The sequence below is a fragment of the Enhydra lutris genome, unplaced genomic scaffold (genome assembly GCF_002288905.1).
Source record: "Enhydra lutris kenyoni isolate GAN:26980312 unplaced genomic scaffold, ASM228890v2 scaffoldscaffold9, whole genome shotgun sequence".
Lineage (NCBI taxonomy): Eukaryota > Metazoa > Chordata > Mammalia > Carnivora > Mustelidae > Enhydra > Enhydra lutris.
The window spans coordinates 72,550,985-72,572,869 of NW_019154093.1; the positions used below are offsets into that span (position 1 = coordinate 72,550,985).

The window sequence follows — 21,885 nt, forward strand, 5'->3', positions numbered from 1 at the left end:
GTGGATTTTCAGCTCACAAATGATGATTATGGTGGTAACCACCAATAACAGGTGAAATTCCAGAATAGCACAAAAGCAGAACTACTGGGACAAGAACAGCAGCAACTGATTACCAGTTCTAATTGAAAGACATTAGTAAGTAGTACCTCTAAAACTTCAGGGTAGTATTTCAATAGCAGGACCCAGAAAGACCTACAATTCTTTCTAAAAAGTGAATGGAAACTTGAAGCACTGAAATTTGGGTATCGGAGGTCACTAAAGCCTGTGACATTCAGGATACATCTTGTTTTACCTAAGAATCCATTAACATAATCCTTTAAATAGCTTTTCTGCTAGACTTAGAATTTTTCAATTAACAAAAACTAGATTTCTGAAAACTTAAAAACTAATACATATGTTTTTAGATTGGGTGTAATTAGGCTCTAATTACCCACTAGCTACATATGGAGAAAGAAATGGTATTTTACTTTGTGATTTAAGTCTTTGTGATTTAAGGGTTTATGATAAAATACACCTTTCCTCTGTAAATCAGCATAGATATTGATCACAACAATATGTATTAAAGTGCAAGTTTGGAAACATCCCAAATGTCTTACTATACAGGAATGATTGGATAAGTCTACTCATAAATGGAATATTACAGAATCATTAAAAACTATGTTTGTGAAGAATATTAAATGAAATATAAATGCAGGGGCCCCAGGGTGGCTCAGTCATTAAGCATCTGCCTTTGGCTCAGCTCATGATCCCAGGGTCCTGGGATCAAGCCCCACATCGGGCTCCTTGCTCAGAGGGAAGCCGGCTTCTCCCTCTCCCACTCCCCACTTGTGTTCCCTCTCTCGGTGTGTCTCTCTGCCAAATAAATAAATAAAATCCTTAAAAAAAAAGAAATGATAATGCTTACATTATAACATTAAAAGAAAAAAGTAGGACATCAAACTATATGTAGTGTGACTACAATTTGATTTAAAGAGAGAAAGAGAGATGCCTGGGTGACTCAGTTGGTTGAGCATCTGCCTTTGGCTGAGGTCATGATCCCAGGGTTCTGGGATGGAGCCCCACAAGTGACTCCTTGCTCAGTGGGGAGCCTGCTTCTCCCTTTCCCTCTGCCTGCTGCTTCCCCTGCTTGTGCTCTCTCTATCCTCTGTCCCTGACAAATAAATAAAATCTTAAAAAAAAAAGTTATGCTTAAAAAAAGAGAGAGAAAGAGAAACCAAGCAAGAAACAAATGTCTAGAAGAAACTATAAACATATATTAAAATGTTAAACCTTATCTCCAGATGGCAGGGTTACAAGTAACTTTTACTTTCTCTCACCATCTTTGTGTTATCTAACTTCCCTGCAACCAAAATATTTTCAAAATCAGCAAGCAAACAATGGCATTTTTTAAAATCACCATGATACTTTTAGCTCATACATTGCAAAAGAGTGGAGAGGTCTACTCCCTAAGCCCAGAAGCTTTAAATTCAGAGGATAAATTCGTTTATTGAGAAAATAGTAACCAGGGGCATCTCGGTGACTCTGTCAGTTAAACATCTGCCTTCAGCTCAGGTTATGATCCCAGGGTCCTGGGATCGAGCCCTGCATCGGGCTCCCTGCTCAGTGGGGATTCTGCTTCTCCCTCTCCCTCTGTCCCTTCCCCCTGCTTATGCTCTCTCTCTCAAATAAATAAGTTAAATCTTTAAAAATATAGTAACCACACAAAAATTATAACACTAGTGGGGCACCTGGGTGGCTCAGTGGGGAGCCTGCTCTCCCCTCTCTCTCTCTATCTGCCTGCCCCTCTGCCTACTTGTGATCTCTGTCTGTCAAGGAAATAAATAAAAGCTTTAGAAAAAACTTATAACACTAGTCAATGATATTTATATATTATTCTCAGAAAGAAAAAATTACTGCTAGACATGCAATAGAAATAACTGAATCTCTGATGGTAAGAGAAAGTTAAAGGCTGCTAAAACAATGTCCTTTAGTACTGACAATTATTATTCATGTCAAGTTAATTGTGAATAAGATACAAACACACACCTTCATTATTGTCATCCAGACTATTAAATGCCAGCCTCATTTTTTCTCCTGGTCTTTAAGGTACCGCAAAAATTCTCCAAAGTCCAATCCTGAATCCTCATTGGTATTTCCAGCTTTAAAAATGTCCTACAAGAGGGGCGCCTGGGTGGCTCAGTGGGTTAAAGCCTCTGCCTTCGGCTCAGGTCATGATCTCAGGGTCCTGGGATTGAGCCCCGCATCGGGCTCTCTGCTCTGCAGGGAGCCTGCTTCCTTCCCTCTCTCTCTCTGCCTGCCTCTCTGCCTACTTGTGATCCCTCTCTCTCTCTGTCAAATAAATAAAATCTTTAAAAAAAATGTCCTACAAGAAAGAAGAAATTGATTGCAGAAACTTATTGCAAGTAAACCCACTGTAGCATGCTAACATTGGCACATTTCACTCATATTAATTATTGTCTTAGTTTTTCAGTCACAGGTGAAAGGCTTCTAGGAACACTTGTGATTTTTTTAACTTGTGCAATACTAGAGAATAGCCACCATGTCATTCCAAATAATTCTGAATTTATAAGTAGTTATTTAACAGAGGTAAACAATGAATGCCAAGTACCTTGAGAGAGGAAAGATACTAAGATACATAATCTTTGCCATCAGAGACCTCACACTCTATTAACTAAATGAGAGAAAATACTTAAATTTTTAAGAGAACTTAGGATGGTGGAGTAGTAGAGTAACCCTGGGCTTCTTCCTCCCTCAAACACAGCTAGTTAAACATCAAATCATTTTGAACACTTAGGAAATCAATCTGAGGATTAAGAAAACAATTTGCACAATTAGAGGGAGAGAATATGGCAGATACTAGGTTTGGAGCCATGAATTAGGGGAGAGAAAAGCTGCGGTGCCACAGAGGAGAGGGAGTACTTTTTGTAGAACAAAGCTGGGGAAGGAGAGAGAGAGTAGTGGAAGGGTCTGTGAAAGACGTCATGGTGTGGGGATCCCCTGGGTGGCACTAGGAGAGAAAGGTCCCTTTCCCAGAGTACATTTGGAAGAGGGTTTTGATTTTGCTTTCTATAAAAGATTTTACTTATTCATTTGAGAAAGAGATGGCAACAGTAACAGCATGAGTGGGGAGAAGAGAAACAGGTTCCCCACAGAGCAGGGAGCCCAACATGGGGCTTGATCCCAGGACCCCGGGATCATGATCAGGGCTAAAGCAGATCCCAACTGACTGAACCACCCAGGTGCCCCCTGGAAGAGGGTTTTAAGATCTGGAGTTTTGAAACCCAGCCACGGGCCAGAGATAAAGCACAGATGAACTCTGGCACCAGGCATGCCCATGGCTGGGCACAGACATTATGAGGGAAGAGATTTGATGAAAGCTTGGGGCAGAGAAGAGGACATGGTTCTCTTTTCTGTGAGGTCCACCTATATGGGGAGGCCATGAGCATCCCTCCCTAGAGATGAGAGGGCAAGGTGATGGCATCTTCCACCCCACCCCCACCAATACCAGCACTGTCAGACTTCAGACAGAAACATAGCATGTCCAGGAGAGGTTGGAGTCACTTACAACAAACCCAGGGCCCCTGCACCTGGCAGGGGCATTTTTATAAGGACAGTCCTGACAGTGAGACAGAGCAGTGGGCCTCTCCTTCAGAAGACCAACACAGGTCGCTATGATGTACCAGGTCTACTGATCACAGAGTGCCCCAAAGAATCAGCCTCAGTTCCAGTGGAGCTGGTTTTTTCTTTTCTCTTTCTTTCTTTGGAATCAGGCTCATAGTTTTTTGTTCTTTTGTTGATTTGTTTGTTTCCTTTTCTCTCTCTCTCTCTCTTTTTTTTTTTTTGGCTCAGGCTTCTTTCTTTTCTTTTTTCCTTCCTTCTTTTTCTTTGGACTCAGGATTATACTTTTGTTTGTCTGTTTGTTTTTTGCTCCTTCTCCTTTTCTCTTTTCTTTGATCAGGCATTCCCCCTCCACCCCTTTTAGGCATATCTTAACAAACAAATCAAAGCACACCTAGTTAAAAGTCCAAGCACTCCCCACTACAAAGAAGGATGACCTCTGCAGAGGACTGACCTGTGAAAATGAGCAGCCAAAACACAATAGCATACATCAGAAACACTTCCCAAAATGCCAGGCCCTGGACAGTATATGGCCCTTTCATAACATGTGAAAGACAGAAACCTAGACATAATGACAAAATGGAGGAATTCTCCCTAAAAGAAAGATCAAGAAGAAAGCACAGCCAGGGATTTATTCAAACAGATATAAGCAATATATCCAGACAAGAATTTAGAACAACAGTCAAAAATACTAGCTGGGCTTAAAAGAAGCATAGAAGACACCACAGCAACACTGGCTGCAGAGCTAAAAGACCTAAGATATACATCATAATAAAAACTGTATCTATAACTGAGATGCAAAACTGACTGGAGGTAATGACAATGATGATGGAAGAGGGAGACTATTGAATAGGTGACACAGAAGATAAAATTATGGAAAATAATGAGGCTAAAAAGAAGAGGGAAAGATAATTATTAGATCATGATTACAGACTTAGGGAATTCAGCAATTTCACAAAATGCAGTAATATCTGTATCATAGGGGTCCCAGAAGAAAAAGAGCAGGAAAAAGGGGCAGAAGGTTTATTTGAACAAATTATAGGCATTCAAGTCCAAGAGGCACAGAGAACTCCCCTCAAAATCATCAACAACAAAAAAAGTCAACACCAAGACATATAGTAGTGAAACTTGCAAAATACAAAGATAAAGAGAGAATTCTGAAAGCACCTAGGGACAAAAAGTCCTTAAACTATAAGGATAGTCAAATAAGGTTAACCGCAGATCCGACCACAGAAATTTGGTAGGCCAGAAGAAAGTAGCATGATATATCCAACGTGCTGAATGGGAAAAATATGCAGCCAAAAATTCTATATCCAGCAAGACTGTCAATCAGAATAGAAGGAACAATAAGGAGTTTCCAAAACAAACAAAGACTAAACAAGTTCGTAGACACAAAACCAGCTCTGCAAGAAATATTAAAGGGGACACTCTGAGCAGGAAAGAGACACCAAAAACAACAAAGACTAGAAAGGAATAATCTACAGGATCAGTGACTTTATAGGTAATACAATGGCACAAAATTAATATCTATCAATAATCACTCTGAATGTAAATGGACTAAATAATTCAATCAAAACACATAGGATTAAAGACCCATCAATATGCTGCTTACAAGAGACTCATTTTAGGGGCATCTGGGTGACTCAGGTGGTTAAGCATCTGCCTTCAGCTCAGGTCGTGATCCTGGGGTCCTGAGATCAAGTCCTGAAACAGGCTCCCTGCTCAGCAGGAAGTCTGCTTCTCCCTCTCCCTTTGTCCCTGCCCTCTGTTCATGCTCCCTCTCTTACTTTCTCTCTAATAAATAAATAAAATATATATTTTTTTAAAGTCTTAGAGGGGCGCCTGGGTGGTTTAGTGGGCTAAAGCCTCTGCCTTCAGCTCAGGTCATGATACCAGGGTCCTGGGATCAAGCCCCGCATTGGACTCTCTGCTCAGCAGGAGCCTGCTTTCCTCGCTCTCCACCTACTTGTGATCTCTGTCTGTCAAATAAATAAATAATATCTTTTAAAAAAGGCTTAGACACAAAGATACCTCCAGATTGAAAATGAGGGGGTGGAGAATAATCAATCATGCTAATGAACACTGAAAGAAAGCTGGAGTAGCCATACTTACATCAAATTAGATTTTAAACCAAAGTCTATAATAAGAGATGAAGAATAGCACAGTATCATAATAAAGGAATCTATCCAACAAGAGGATCTAACAATTATAAATATTTATGCTCTAATTTGGGAGCAGCCAAATATATAAATCAATTACTAACAGACTTAAAGAAACTTATTGCTAATGATACAATATAATAATAGGGGACTTTAACACCCCACTCACATCAATGGAGAGATCTTCTAAGCAGAAGATCAACAAGGGAACAATGGCTTTGAATGACACACTGGACCAGATGGATTTTACAGACATATTCAAAACATTTCATCCCAAAGCAGCCGAATACACATTCTTGTCAAGTGCACATGGAACACTCTCCAGAAAAGATAACATACTGGTTCACAAGTCAGGCCTCAACCAGTGGAAAAGATTAAGATAATACCATGCATATTTTCAAACCACAATTCTATGAAACATGACAAACACAATTTAGAAAGAATAAAGAACATAAGAACAAGAAAACACAAGAACAATTTGGAAAGACCACAAATACTTAGGGGTTAAAGAGCATCCTCACTAAGGAATGAATGAGTTAACCAGGAATTTAAAGAAGAAATTTAAAAATACATGAAAACAAATTAAAATGAAAATATAACAGTCCAAACTTCTGGGACACAGCAAAGGCAGTAATAAGAGGGAAGTATATATCAACACAGGCGTTCCTCAAAAAGCAAGAAAAGTCTCAAATCACAATATAACCTTACACCCAAAGGAGTTGGAAAAAAATAACAACAAATAAGGTCTAGAACCAGCAGAAGAAGGGAAATAATTAAGATTAGAGCAGAAATAAAAGATACAGAAATCAAAAAACCAGTAGAACAGATCAATGATACCAAGAGCTAGTTTTTTGAAAGAATAAATCAACTTGATAAACCCCTAGCCAGACTTATCAAAAAGTAAAGAGAAAGGACCAAATAAATAAAATCATGAATAAGAGAGGTGAGATCACAACCAATACCACAGAAATACAAACAATATAAGAGAATATTTTTACACTAACAAATTGGGCAATCTGGGAGAAATGGACAAATTCCTAGAAACATATAAACTACCAAAACTGAAACAGAAAGAAACAGAAAATTTGAATGGACCCATAACCAGCAAAGAAGTTGAATCAGTAATCAAAAATCTCTCAACAAACAAGAGTCCAGAGCCAGATGGCTCCCAGGGGAATTCTACCAAACACCTAAAGAAGGTTCTTTATTCTTCTGAGGCTGTTACAAAAAAATAGAAATAGAAGAAAAACTTCCAAACTCATTCTACGAGGCCAACATTACCTTGATTCCAAAACCAAGGACCTCACTAAAAAGGAGAATTACAGACCAATATCCCTGATGAACATGGATGCAAAAATTCTCAATAAGACACTAGCTAATCAAATTCAACAGTACATTAAAAGGATTATTCACCATGATCAAATGGAATTTATTCCTGGGCTGTAGGAGTGGTTCAATATCTGCAAATCAATCAATGTGATACTCTACATTAATAAAAGATAAGAACCATATGATCCTCTCGATACATGCAGAAAAAGCATTTGACAAAATATATCATCCTTTCTTGAAAGAAACCCTCAAGAGAGTAGGGATAGAAGGAACATACCTCAAACCTCAACATCATAAAGGCCATATATGAAAGGTCCACAGCTAATATCATTCTCAATGGGCAAAAACTGAGAGCTTTTCCCCTAAGGTCAGGAACATACACAGATCTCCACAGTCACCACTATTGTTCAACATAGTACTAGAAGTCCTAGCCTTAGCAATCAGACAACAAAAAGAAATTAAAGACATCCAAAGCAGCAAGAAGAAGTTAAATTTTTACTCTTTGCAGATGACATGATATTCAAAATCTGTAATACTCCACCAAAAAATTGCTAGAACTGATGAATTCAGCAAACTGGCAGGGTATAAAATCAATGTACAGAAATCTGTTGCATATCTATACACTAATAATGAAGTAGCAGAAGGAGAAATCAAGGAGTAATCCCATTTATGACTGCATCAAAAACCATAAGATACCTAGAAATAAACCTAACCAAAGAGGCCAAGTATCTCTACTCAGAAAACTATAGAACACTTATAAAAGAAACTAAAAAAGACACAAAGAAATGGAAAAACATTCCATGCTCATGGATTGGAAGAACAAATATTGTTAAAATGTTAAATTGGATAGAAACATGCAGAAGAATGAAACTGGACCACTTTCTTACACCATACACAAAGTAAGTGCAAAATGGATGAAAGAAATAAATATAAGACAGGAAACTATCAAAATCCTAGAGGAGAAAATATGCAGCAAACTCTTTGACCTCAACCAAAGCAATTTCTTACTAGACATGTCTCCAGAGGCAAGGGAAACAAAAGCAAAAATGAACTATTAGGACTTCATTAAAATAAAAGGCTTCTGTAGAGTGAAGGAAACAATCAACAAAACTAAAAGGCAACTGACAGAATGGGAGAAGATATCTGCAAATGACATCATATAAAGGGTTAATGTCTAGAATCTAGAAAGAACTCATCAAAAGCAACACACACAAAATATAGAATCCAGTTAAGAAATGAGCGGGAGACATGAACAGACATTTCTCCAAAGAAGACAAGCAAATGGCTACCAGACTCATGAAAAAATGCTCAGCATGACTATGGATCAGGGAAATACAAAGCAAAACCACAAAGAGATATCACCACACACCTGTCAGAATGGCCAAAATTAACAACTCAGGAAACAACAGATGTTGGTGAGGATGTGGAAAAAGAGGAAACTTTTGCACTGTTGGTGGGAATGCAAACTGGTGCAGCCACTTTGGGAAACAGTATGGAAGTTCCTCAAAAAGTTAAAATGAGAACTGCCTTACAATCCAGGAATCACACCACTGGACATTTACCCAAAGAACACCAAAATACTAATTCAAAGGGATACATGCATCCCTATATTTATTGCAGCATTACTTAAAATATCCAAATTATGGAAGCAGTCCAAGTGTCTATCAATAGATGAAAGGACAAAGATGTGTTATATACATACAATGGAATATTATTCAGCCATCAAAAAGGATGCAATCTTATTATTTGCAAAAACATGGATGGAGCTAGAAAGTATTATGTTAAGTGAAAATAAGTCAGAGGAAGACAAACACCATATGATTTCACTCATATGTGGAATTCAAGGAAAAAACAAATGAGCAAGGAAAAAAAGAGAAAGAGAGAAAGAAGTAAGCCAAAAAACAGACTCTTAACTCTAGAGAACAAACTGATAGGTGTGGGGGGGGTGTCTGTGGGGAGTGGGGCGATAGGATTTTCTTGTTCACTTGTTATGATAACAGCAGCAGATAATGTATGGAATTGTTGATGCACTATATTATATACCTGAAACTAATATTACACTGCATGTTAACTAACTGGAACTTAAATAAAAACTTTAAAAAAACAAAACAGGGGGCGCCTGGGTGGCTCAGCGGGTTGGGCCGCTGCCTTCGGCTCTGGTCATGATCTCAGGGTCCTGGGATCGAGTCCCGCCTTGGGCTCTCTGCTCGGCAGGGAGCCTGCTTCCCTCTCTCTCTCTCTGCCTGCCTCTCTGTCTACTTGTGATCTCTCTCTGTCAAAACAAAAACAAAAACAAACAAAAAAAACAAAACAGGGGCACCTGGGTGGATCAGTCGGTTAAGCATCCAACTCTTGATTTCAGCTCAGGTTATGATCTTAGGGTCTTGAGATCAAGCCCCACATGGGGCTCTCCACTCAGCAGAGAGTCTGCTTGAGATTCTTTCCCTCTTCCTCTGCCCCTCCTCTCTCTCTCTCAAGTGAAATCTTTAAAAAGTAAAAAAAAAAAAGAAACCAGAAAACAAAAAGTTAAAGAATGAAGATGAGGTCCTTCTATAGCTACAGTCACTTGGGTAATTTGATATGTGACATTGGGTAATCAATTAAAATTCTTTTAAAAGCCTTCTTTTTAAAAAAAAAAATATTTGATTTATTTGACAGAGAGAGAGGGAGTACACAAGAGGGAGAAGTAAGCTCCCCACTGAGCAGGGAGCCCAACACAGGGCTCGGTCCCAGGATTCTGGGATCACGACCTGAGGTGAAGGCAGATGCTTAACCAACCGAGCCACACACATGCCCCTAAAAAGGTTTTTTTATAAAAGAGAGAAAAAAAAACCTCTATGAGTGAGTAGGGATTATTCCCTTCTTCAGGATCACCACTGCAGTGGATAAAGCCCCTTAAAAGTGAATGTTGTCACTTTGTGAAGAAACTTCTCCAATATCCTAAGTGTCTTTCAAAGTATGATTTATTACCTCCAATAATGTTTAAATATAGGATGAAATTATCCAATTACTTTTCAAATAAACTTGTCAGGAAAGTATAAATCATAGCTCAGTGAAAGACAAGGAAATTCATAATATCCTGCTCTGTATCCATTCAGAATATGAATTAATCAGTCATGCTCAGAATGAAGTGAAGTTAGATGTCTCATGCAAGTGAACAACTATGTGCCTTACACTCTTAAAAATAACTTTAGTTTGTGGGGAAAAAAAATGAAGCCTTGCCATTTGCAATGACATGGGTGGAGCTAGAAAGTGTAATGCTAAGCAAAATAAGTCAGTCAAGGACAAATACCATATGATCTCTCCCATATGTGGAATTTAAGAAATAAATGAGAGAGAGACAAACCAAGAAACAGACTCTTAACTATTGAGGACAAACTGGTGGTTACCAGAAAGGAGGTGGGGGAGGGCGGGGATGAGGATTAAAAAGTACACTTATCATGATGAAAATAAAATAAAATAAAGTGAAATGAAGTAAAGTAAAGTAAGATAAAACAGAAAAAAAAGAAGAAAAGAAAACACAGCTAACACTTTCAGAAACAGAAATGGACAAGTTATTCGGTGTGTCTGTGTTCGATAACCCAAACATCAAAGGAATGTATGGCTGTGTAAAGGGCTTTAATAATTGACTTCCTGGACTACTCTGGCTGTAAGCTCCAGAGAAGTTTGTGGAAGTCCTGGGCTTACATGTGACTATGACATGCTTAAGGTTGACAATTTATGGCAGCATTTGAGGAAAATAAAATGATTCATTTTGAAAATGAAACCAATGTGTTAGATTCCAGAAGAGGTGATATGTGTATTCTTTTTAGGGTACAAAAAATGAAAAGCTACTGGCCTTTCGGTCATTTTTCTGTTTTGTAAAGAGAAAGTAGGGGGCACCTGGGTGGCTCAGTGGGTTAAAGCCTCTGCCTTCGGCTCAGGTCATGATCCCAGGGTCCTGGGATCGAGCGCCACATCGGGCTCTCTGCTCTGCAGGGAGCCTGCTTCCTCCTCTCTCTCTCTCTGCCTGCCTCTCTGCCTACTTGTGATCTCTGTCTATCAAATAAATAAATAAAATCTTTAAAAAAAAAAAGAAAAAGAAAAAGTAGAATCTCACCCTGCACTTAACTGTCTTCATCCTTTCTCTCAGAACCAGTTCCATTCACATTGATTTCCTGGGAAGATTTCAGAAAACTGATTCTTTCCAATTTCAGTATATGTGCTGCTGCAGCAAGCACCTGGAAACATATTCTCAATCAGCGTGTACTCACTCGATCTTGCTGAATGGCCTGAATGTGCATCTCCTGACCAGGCTGATGGCTGTTAAAATTCAGAGGCAGGAAGTCCTGACTGCTGGTGTGACATGTGGTGTGTTGTTTTTCTACCCAAACTTGGCAGGGCCTCTATTTTATAAAAAAAATCTTTGCCAGATACTTTGATCTATTGGCTGATACTGCTAGCAGGTAAGCAAATGAAGCATCAGACAATGAAATTTTTTTAAGATTTTTTTTTTTTATTTGAGAGAGAGGGTAAGGGAGTGAGGCAAAGGGAGATAGCATCTCGAGCAGGCCCCATGCCCCGCAGAGACCAACACAGGGCTGGATCTCACAACCCTGAGATCATGACCTGAGCTGAAATCAGTAGTCAGACACTTAACTGACTGAGTCACCCAGGAGCCCCACTTCACCCACTGTTTTTAATCCATTTCTTTCACCACCCTAAATGTCTGCTCAAAAATGGGGATTTCAAGCTGACCTAGATCCTTTTAGTTGAAAGATCTCTTACAAGCCATCTAGCAAGCTCCCCTCAATTCTACAACTGAGGAAACAAACCCCAGGAAAGCTGAGGGCTTTTGTCCACCCTCACACTATAAGGTAGGTGGAGGTAGAGCCAGGATTCTGCTCACATCTCCCCTTCCTTGTACATAACATGCCAGTTCTGCACTCTGAGGCAGCCAGTGAGGGTTAACAGGGTGGTCTGGCTTCTTTAACTGGTCAAAATTCTGATAAGATTTCTTTCTAATTTGATGTAAGTCATATTTTATTTTATTTTATTTTATTTTGAGTAAGAAGAAGCTTATAAACCCCAACCATTTATGTGAATTACCATCTAATTTCTTTAGAATTATGAAACAGTGGTTTATATTGGCAGGGAATACACTGTAACAATGCAGAAATATTCTTTTGGGATGCAGTAGTAATTGTGATGAACATGGGGGTCTTTTCATAGAATTCCCAATACGCATACACTTTTTGGATCCTAAGTCAAATTGCTAAAATTTTTAAACCTAATATTTTATCACCAACATTTCTTTAATGGTATTTTTTTTGGTCATTTACTGATCTTCCTGGATGTGATAATGTTCTATAAGAGGATATACATGCGTTTTTTTTAGAAGATGAGTCTCATGAGTTGAAATAGCTGAGGTCCTTCATGTTTGTCATATTTACTAAAGTAGTTGGTACAAAATGCATCAAAACCTATAGGAGTAGCTTTATGTAAATGCTTTGAGAGCTTGCCTAGTATGTGTTTGGAAACATGAAGAACACCAACGTTGCTGAAACGATTACAGCTCACTGTAATACAGTGAGTGAAGGAGAGAGGGAGTGAGAAATGGAAGAAAACAGGAGATAAGACCAGAGAGGGGAATGTAATTAGGAAGTATTATAAATTATCTTGTCTGTTTATCTGTTTAATGCCTGCCACTCCTACTAAAACATATCCCCCAAGAAATAAGGACTTTGTCGGTCTAGTTCATCACTACACCCCAAGCACATAGAACAGTTTCTGACATACAATGAGTAGTCAATAATTGCTGAATAGCCTAAAAATGTGGAGAAATAATATAAAGAAAACATATTTGTGGAGTTTATTTAATGATTCTTTGGCTTACTTAAGAATGGTTCAAGGGGTTGGGGGAGGTGGGTGCCTGGGTGGCTCAGTGGGTTGAGCCTCTGCCTTTGGCTCAGGTCATGATCTCAGGGTCCTGAGATTGAGCCCCATATTGGGCTCTCTGCTCGGCAGGGAGCCTGCTTCCCCCTCTCTCTCTGCCTGCCTCTCTGTCTTCTTGTGATCTCTGTCTGTCAAATAAAAATTAAAAAAAAAAAAAAAGAATGGTTTAGGGGCACCTGGGTGGCTCAGTCGTTAAGCGGCTGCCTTCAGCTGGATTCATGATCTCAGGGTTCTGGGATGGAGCCCTGCATCGGGCTACCTGCTCAGCAGGAAGCCTGCTTCTCCCTCTCCCACTCCCTCTACTTCTGTTTACTGTGTCTCTCTCTGTCAAATAAATACAAAAATCTAAAAAAAAAAGAATTGTTCACCACTTAAGTTGTTCCCAAATTTTCACTATTATTATAAGACATGCTACAATGAATATTATTGTGAGATTATAATCTTCAAATTGCAATTATTTATAACATAGATTCCTGGAAACAGAATTGCCAAGTTATCATCCAAAAAGGGAATGTCAAAAAAATATGATTGTAAAAAAAGGAGGGGGGAGGGAAAGTCATATCAAAAAGCTGATAGTTTTTCTTCTAAGATGAAGAACAAGACAAGGATGTCCACTCTTGCCACTTTTATTCGACATAGTACTAGAAAGTCCTAGCCATGGCAATCACCAAGAAAAAGAAATAAAAGGCATCCATATTGGCAAGGAAGAAATTAAACTGTCATTATTTACAGATGACATGATACTATACTTAGAAAATTCCAAAGGCTCCATACCAAAACAAAACAATGAAACAAAAAAAAACCCACTATTATAAGTAATAAACAAATTCAGTAAAATTGCTGGATAGCAAATTAACACCCAGAAATTGGTTGTTTTTCTATTACTAATAATGAAGTAGCAGAAAGATAAATTAATAAAATAATCCCATTTACCCATTTACAGTTGCACCAAAAAGAATAAAATACTTAGGAATAAACTTAACTAAAGAGATACAAGACTTGTACTCTGAAAACTAGAAAACAGATGGGATCGGGAGGGAGACAAACCGTAAGAGAGTCTTAATCTCACAAAACAAACTGATGGTGGGGCACCTGGATGGCTCAGTGGATTAAAGCCTCTGCCTTCGGTTCAGGTCATGATCCCAGGGTCCTGGGATCGAGCCCCATGTCGGGCTCTCTGCTTGGCAGGGAGCCTGCTTCCCCCTGTCTCTCTGCCTACTTGTGACCCTCCCCCCCGTCAAATAAATAAAAAACATCTTTAAAAAAAAAAAAACAAAAACTGATGGTTGCTGGGAGGTGGGGGGAGGGATAGGGTGGTTGGGTTATGGACACTGGGGAGGATATATGCTATGGTGAGTGCTGTGAATTGTGTAAGACTGATGAATCACAGACCTGTACCCCTGGGGCGGATAATACATTATGTGTTAGAAAAACAAACAAATAACAACAAAACTAGAAAACAACAATAAAAGAAAAAAAAAACAGTGATGAATGAGATTGAGGGCATCACAAATGAAAAGACACTCCATGCTCATGGATTGTTAAAATTAATGTTGTTAAAATATCCATACTACCCAAGCAATATATAGACTCAATGCAATCCCTATCAAAGTAACAGTATTTTTCATAGAATTAGAACAAATAATTCTAAAGATTCTGTGGAACCACAAGAGACCCTGAATAGCCAAAGCAATCCTGAGAAAGAAGAACAAAGCTGGAGGTATCCCAATTCCAGATTTCAAGATATATTAGAAAACTAGCAATCAAAACAGTATGGTAGTGGCACAAAAAATAGCCATATAGATCAATGGAATATAGAGTCCAGAAATAAACCCACAAGATTGAAAAATCTCTTCCAGGGGCACCTGGGTGGCTCAGCTGGTTGAGCAATGGATTCTTGATTTCCACTCAGGTCACGATCTCAGGGTCATAAGACTGAACCCTGCCTTGGGCTCTATGCTAAGCATGGAGCCTGCTTAAGATTCTCTCTATCCCTTTAGGGTGCCTGGGTAGCAGAGTAGGTTGAGCATTTTGGTTTCGGATCAGGTCATCATCTCAGGGTTGTGAGATGAAACCCCTCAATGGGCTCACACTCAGCACAGAGTCTGCTTGGGATGCCCTCTCCTTCTCCCTCTGCCCCTCCTGCTCATGCTTGAGCTCTCTCTCTCTCTCTCTGTCTCTAAAAATAAATAAATCTGAAAAAAAGATCTATCTTTGCCCCTTCCCTGCCCCCCATTCCACATGCATGTGCTTTCTCTCTCTCAAATTAAAAAAAAAAAAAAAAAGAAAAAGAAAAATCTCCTCCACTCATTTGTTCATTTTCCTTAAATAGTTAGTCCTTCTCTACCAATTTCACTTATTCCTCTTCCATTCCCTTTACTGGACAAGTCTTCCAAAGCAATTTATAAGGAGTAAGATACAGTAAGATACAGCGCAGAGGTTACTAGGAGTAAGATAGATAGATCAGAACATGTTTTCATCTCCTTGGAATCTTTTAGACACTTTTATGTCAGAATCATTAAGTAGCATTTTCTACTAACTGGCTTGAATGGCTAATTTTTCCTCCTTTGCCAATAAATACATTTTTATTCTCTACAGTTAAATTTCTAGAAATCATTCTAACAATGGAGTAAATTTTTTTTGCCATAGTTCATTTACATCCCATCATTAATCACACCTACTCATTCAATAATTTTTTTTCTGTAGGTTAAATTTGACTTTAAGTCATATACCAATTCTAACAATACACGTAGGAACCACATGCTTTCCTATGCATTACATTTGCTAGTAAGTTACAAAATGATTAGAGGCTAAAATGGTAAAAGCTTTTTGAAGTAATACAAGGAAATTTTACAGTGAAGGACAACAGTTTTATTTTTATATGGCATTTTCTACATTTCTACAAAATGTAGAAATGTAAGTTGTTTTCAGAAATAAGAGCTTAAGTGAAGTAAGTCCATCAGAGAAAGACAATTATCATATGACCTCCCCGATATGAGGAATCTGAGAGGCAGGGCAGGAGGTTGTGGGGGTAAGAGAGGGAAAAAATGAAACAAGATGGGATCAGGAGGGAGACAAACCATATAAGACTCTTAATCTCACAAAACAAACTGAGGGTTGCTGGGGTTGGGGAGGAGAGGAATAGGTTAGCTGGGTTATGGACACTGGGGAGGGTATGTGCTATGGTGAGTGCTGTGAATTGTGTAAGACTGATGAATCATAGATCTGTATTCCTGATGCAAATAATACATTATACGTTGCTAAAAAAAAAAAAAAAATAAGAGCTTGCACAGGGTACCTGGGTGGCTTAGTTGGTCAAGCATTCAACTCCTGATTTCAGCTCAGGTCATGATATCAGGGTTGTGGGTTCAAGCCTGATGTCAGGCTCCCAGATCAGTGGGGAGTCTGCTTCTCTCCCTCTCCCTCTGCCCTTGCACTCGCTCACACACATACACTCTCTCTCTTTCTATCTCTCTAAAATAAATAAATACATCTTAAAAAAAAAAGAGCTTTCTCATTTTCGTAAAGGTCAATGAGGTTCATTTCTCCAAGTGATTTACATTATTATGAGTGTTCAAATTAAAATTTTGAAACATAGAACTCTTGTTTTTTATACATGAAAAAACAAATTTAAAATGAAATGGATGGTGACTAACATAATAAATAAAATGAAATGGAAAATGTAAACTACCTAAGACAGGACCTAACACATGGTAAATGATCATTAAATGTTAGTTCTGTCACTCTTCTGCTTGCCTTGTCAATGGTCAATTGAGTAGCCAGAGGCTTAGCTGTATGGTTTGTAACATTATTGGACAAGAGGCAGGCCTAATTCAAAATTTTATATTGTGTATGCCATCTCATAAAGTTATGGGCGAACTTTTCAACTCATCTATTTTTAATTAAAGTTAGTGTGTTTATATAAGCTCACCTGTGGGTTTAGCTGAGACTCCTGTCAGGGAGGGAGCTTCTCACACCGCTGGGCCTTCTCAGACCCTCCCCAACCATGCTCCCACTCTAGTGTTTCAGAATCTCCCACATTCCCAGTAAAATCTATAGAAATGGAAATCTTACTGCCCTATTTCCACCAACCTCCAACGCTGTGGATATAAATTAGTGCAATAATAACAGCTAACATTTACTAAGTGATGACTATTATGTGTCCTCACTGTGCTAAAAAGAAAGCCTTGTTTAAGCCAGTTTTATTAGGGAATATACATAAGTGGAGCCATGAAAGTGAGGCGCTGAAACACGTTCAAGGAATTAGGAAGCCTGGAATAGATGTTGCACGGTTCATACGCAGAAGTAGATGTGGAAGTCACCCAGGACGATGGAAGTATCTGGAATGGAGATGAGGACTGTGAGCAGGTGCTAAGTCTTCAGTGACCAAGAGGTTTATATAGAAGGTCTGGGAGCAGCAAAGAATAAAATCGTTAGGTCAGATGGCAGATGGCACGGGCTTCAGTGAAGCAAATGCTTCGAAAGGAGAAAGGAGAGGAGGGTCTCCAACCCAGAGAGGGCTGCAAGAGGGCTCCTCAGAGAAGAACTGCTTCAGTAGAACTTCAGGGGAAAGCGTGGCTCTGTAAAGAGGTTTAAGTGCTGAGAGGTTGTTAAAGCAAAAGTTCCAGGGGTCACAGAAAGTTTTGGGTGGAAATGAGGTAAGGAAAACTTTTTTCCTGTTACTTCCCTATTCTTCTTTAAGAAATTAGAGCACTGATAATAGATCAAAAACAATTAGGCTCACTGTTAAAACAGGAGAGTTTTACTGGGAGGAATCAAAAGATTATAAATAGAACTCCAACAAGCACATATTTGCTTTTGCTTAGTAAGCTCTAAACTGGTTTTCTAGGCTCCGTCCCCCACCTGAGGAGACCCCCACATCTCATCAGAAAATCCTGTAGGAAACAGGGTAGAGCCCAGAGGAAAAGAGGGCACTGGCAGCTTAATTTTATCTATAATCTGGGTGTTTCTCAGCCTGAAACCTACAACCCCCTCCTGGTGTTTTCTGTGGAAATTTTCTAATTTTGTGTTTTCTTTCTGAAGATAATCTGAAGGCAAATACCATAAGCAACCAGATAGTCACCTCATAACTAAGACCTATTTATTTCATGGCCCCTGTGTATTTGTGTTCACACATCAGCTACCTTCAAATAATACCACTTTCTTGAGGCTAATGAAAAAAAGAACAGGGGTTCACCTTAGAGGCAATAATGCATTTTTTGCCAAGTAAAATCCAGTGACATCAGAGTCCACTCTATGAATGCATTCTCACAGTATTCAAACAAAAAAAGAAAGTGGAGGAGAACTGAGCAAACATAATTTCAGAATTATGTTTAATAAATCTTAATAATGCTTAATTTAAATTTACCAATCAATAAAATATTCATAAGAAAGTAGAAATTTAGTTTTAGCCAAATGCTATTAGTTGTCCCATTAAACAAATGTTATTAATTGGAATTTCAGTGGTTTTTATGGACTTCTGTTTAATTTGTATATCTGTTAGGATTTATGGTTATATAAGAGCTATAAACATGATTTTATGATTTTCTTGTTTATAGATATATCTAAGTAACATGATAAAAATGATTTAACTTGGAGTGTCTGGGTGGCTCAGTTGGTTAAGCATCAGCCTTCAGTTCTATTCATGATCTCAGGATCCTGGGATCGCTCCAGGCTCCCTGATCAGTGGGGCATCTGCTTTTCCCTCTCTCTCTGTCCCTCCCCTGCACCTGTGCTCTCTCTCATGCTCTCTTTCTCTCAATCAATAAATAAAATCTTTTTAAAAAATGATTTAACTCGATCCTTGGTAGTACAAGAATAGTTTTTTTTTTTTTTCTATTTTTAACTTTTAAAAAAAATTTCTTTTCAGTGTTCCAGAATTCATTGTTTATGCACCACACCCAGTGCTCCATGCAATATGTGCCCCCCTTAATACCCACCACCAGGCTCACTCAACCCCCTGCCCCCCTCCCCTCCAAAACACTCAGTTTGATTCTCAGAGTCCACAGTCTCTCATGGTTCGTCTCCCCCTCCAATTTCCCCCAACTCCCTTCTCCTCTCCATCTCCCATGTACTCCATGTTATTCCTTATGCTCCACAAGTAAGCAAAACCATATGATAACTGACTTTCTCTGCTTGACTTATTTCACTTAGCATAATCTCTTCCAGTCCCGTCTGTGTTGATACAAAAGTTGGATATTCATCCATTCTGATGGAGGGGCATAATACTCCATAGTATATATGGACAATATCTTCTTTATCCATTCATCTGTTGAAGGGTATCTTGGTTCTTTCCAACCCATGGAATGGGAGAAGATATTCGCAAATGACACTACAGACAAAAGGCTAATATCCAAGATCTATAAAGAACTCCACGAACTCAACACACACAAAACAGATAATCATGTCAAAAAATGGGCAGAAGACATGAACAGACACTTCTCCAAAGAAGACTTCTCCAAAATGGCTAACAGACATGAAAAAATGTTCATCATCATTAGCCATCAGGGAGATTCAAATCAAAACCACATTGAGATACCACCTTACACCAGTTAGAATGGCCAAAATTAACAAGACTTGAAACAACAAGTTTTGGAGAGGATGTGGAGAAAGGGGAACCCTCTTACACTGTTGGTGGGAATGCAAGTTGGTGCAGCCACTTTGGAAAACACTGTGGAGATTCCTTAAGAAATTAAAAACAGAGCTTCCCTATGACCCTGCAATTTCACTATTGGGTATTTACCCCAAAGATATAGATGTAGTGAAAAGAATAGTTTTTCTTTAGAAGTTAATACGTAGGCATATATATTCAAGTTTGGAGACCCACTGGCCTGGATTGTGTTCAGAAGTCAAGAACTTCCAGTAATCCAGCACAACTTCCCTCTTCACAGATGGGAATAAGATTGAGATCTGGGACCAAAGCCCCAGCTGAGATTGTCCTCTGTGTTGTACACCCCCATGACTTTAACGCATATCACTAGCATAGGAAGGTGGTCAGGCAATCAGCAATTCAGAATCCTAGCCTCTCATTTTCCACAGAGAAAATCTCATTTTCCACAGAGTAACAACCAACAACAAGGTACACACATGCATGAAATTACTCAAGGTTAGACACTTCCTCCATCTTGACAAACCCCACCTTTAAATTCAGTCTTCATCTTACAAGACCTCTCAGCACACTTCTCAGTTCTATATAATAACTCCCTCTTTGAAATACTTGACTTGCATGGTCTCCCAAGAAACCATACTCTCCTGATTCCCCCCACCCACTTCATTATCTGCTTCTTTTCAGTCTCTTATGTTGGGTCTTCCTGTTCCTGAAGTCAAAATGTTGTAGTGATCCAGGACTCAGTCTTCAGAGCAGCTCTTACATACCCTCTACCTAGGGAATCTCACCCAATAAAAAGCTTTAAATATATAATGCTGATGATATACATCTCTACCCTGACATCTCCTCAAGATATACAAAACTCCTACTTGCTATATCCACCTGGTTGTTTAAGAAGAGACCTCAAATGTCCAAACCAAGAACTGTTGATTAATCACTCACCCCACCTCACTACTCTCCAAGTCTGCCTGATCTTGGCAAATGGTAACACCATCCATCTGGATGCTCAAACCAAAATTCCTGGAGTCTTTCTTGAATTCTTCCTTTATCTCACACTCCGAATACAATTAATCAACTAGTCCCATCAGCACTATTTTCCAAATGTATCTCTGTAGTAGATTCTGTGGTACACAGCTCACATCCCCCTCAGAACTGAGTAGCTGGGAGTACTGGTGACTGACAGCTCTTAATTGAGCTCTTCCCTTCATGTTGCCCTAGGCTGAAAAGACTCACCTTGCCTGAAGTCACTCCCTGAGGCAGCCAACTTCGATAAGTGGGGACGGAGCAGAAGAGGCAAGGTCAGGTAATAAAGGCCTAACCGGTTGCCTCAAAGAGGGACAATTCTAAAGAACTATCCCAGATCCAGTTTCTTGAAGGGTCTGAAGCCTCTGTTGCAACTCCATCAACAGCTCAACTTCCCGCTCTGTCCAATCCTGCTTCCTCCAACTCTTACAGGTATTCTCCCCATGAGTCCTCCCCAGTAAACTTTCTGCATACGAATCAGAGTATTAGAGGCAGCTTTCATGGAACACAGCCTATGACAGCTGGTACCAGAAATGGTCTTAGGAAGCACACCCCACATGATACACAGTCACTGGTGGTAGATGGTGAACTGCAATGGGAAGAGAATGCATTGGCTGATGCAATACCTTAGCTTTTTTTTTTTTTTTTTTAATAAATTTAGGAGAAATACCAACTATAAGTACTGTGGAATTGGATGGATGTTACTACAGGCCATCAATGCATTGGAAAAAAGGCTGAGAATAATACAGCACCAAAAATGTGGTATAAATATACAATGGAATATTATTCAGTCTTAAAAAGGAAAGGTTCTGATATCTGCTACAACAGGGAAAAACCCTGAGGATAAATATGCTAAGTGAAATGAACCAGTGACAAAAAGACAGATACTACATGATTTCACTTACATGAAGTACTTAGGGTAATCAAAATCATAGAGACAGAAAGCAGAAAGATGGTTGCCAGGGGCTGGGGGAGGGAGAATGGGGAGTTATTTTTCAATGGGCATAAAGTTTTCATTTTACCAGATGAAAAGAGTTAAGGCAACAAATGGTTGCACACATTATGAATCTTCTTAATACCAATGAACTCTATACTTAAAATGGTTAAAAGAATAAGTATTATGTTATGTGTATTTTACCACAGTAAAATAATTGGGAAAAAATCATATAAATATCACAGGTTAGGACTTACAGACTTACTAAGGAATTCAAAGGT

General features: G+C 39.0%; 1 protein-coding gene across 1 annotated transcript in view; it reads right to left on the minus strand.

The window, feature by feature from the left end:
• Positions 1 to 21,885, minus strand: part of LOC111142937 (calcium-binding mitochondrial carrier protein SCaMC-1-like) — a 54,759-nt gene that overhangs the window by 22,419 nt on the left and 10,455 nt on the right. The window contains 4 exon segments of the mRNA XM_022496298.1: positions 1,317 to 1,339; positions 2,026 to 2,070; positions 2,073 to 2,151; positions 7,648 to 7,663. Of these exon segments, the coding sequence (XP_022352006.1) occupies positions 1,317 to 1,339; positions 2,026 to 2,070; positions 2,073 to 2,151; positions 7,648 to 7,663 (163 nt within the window).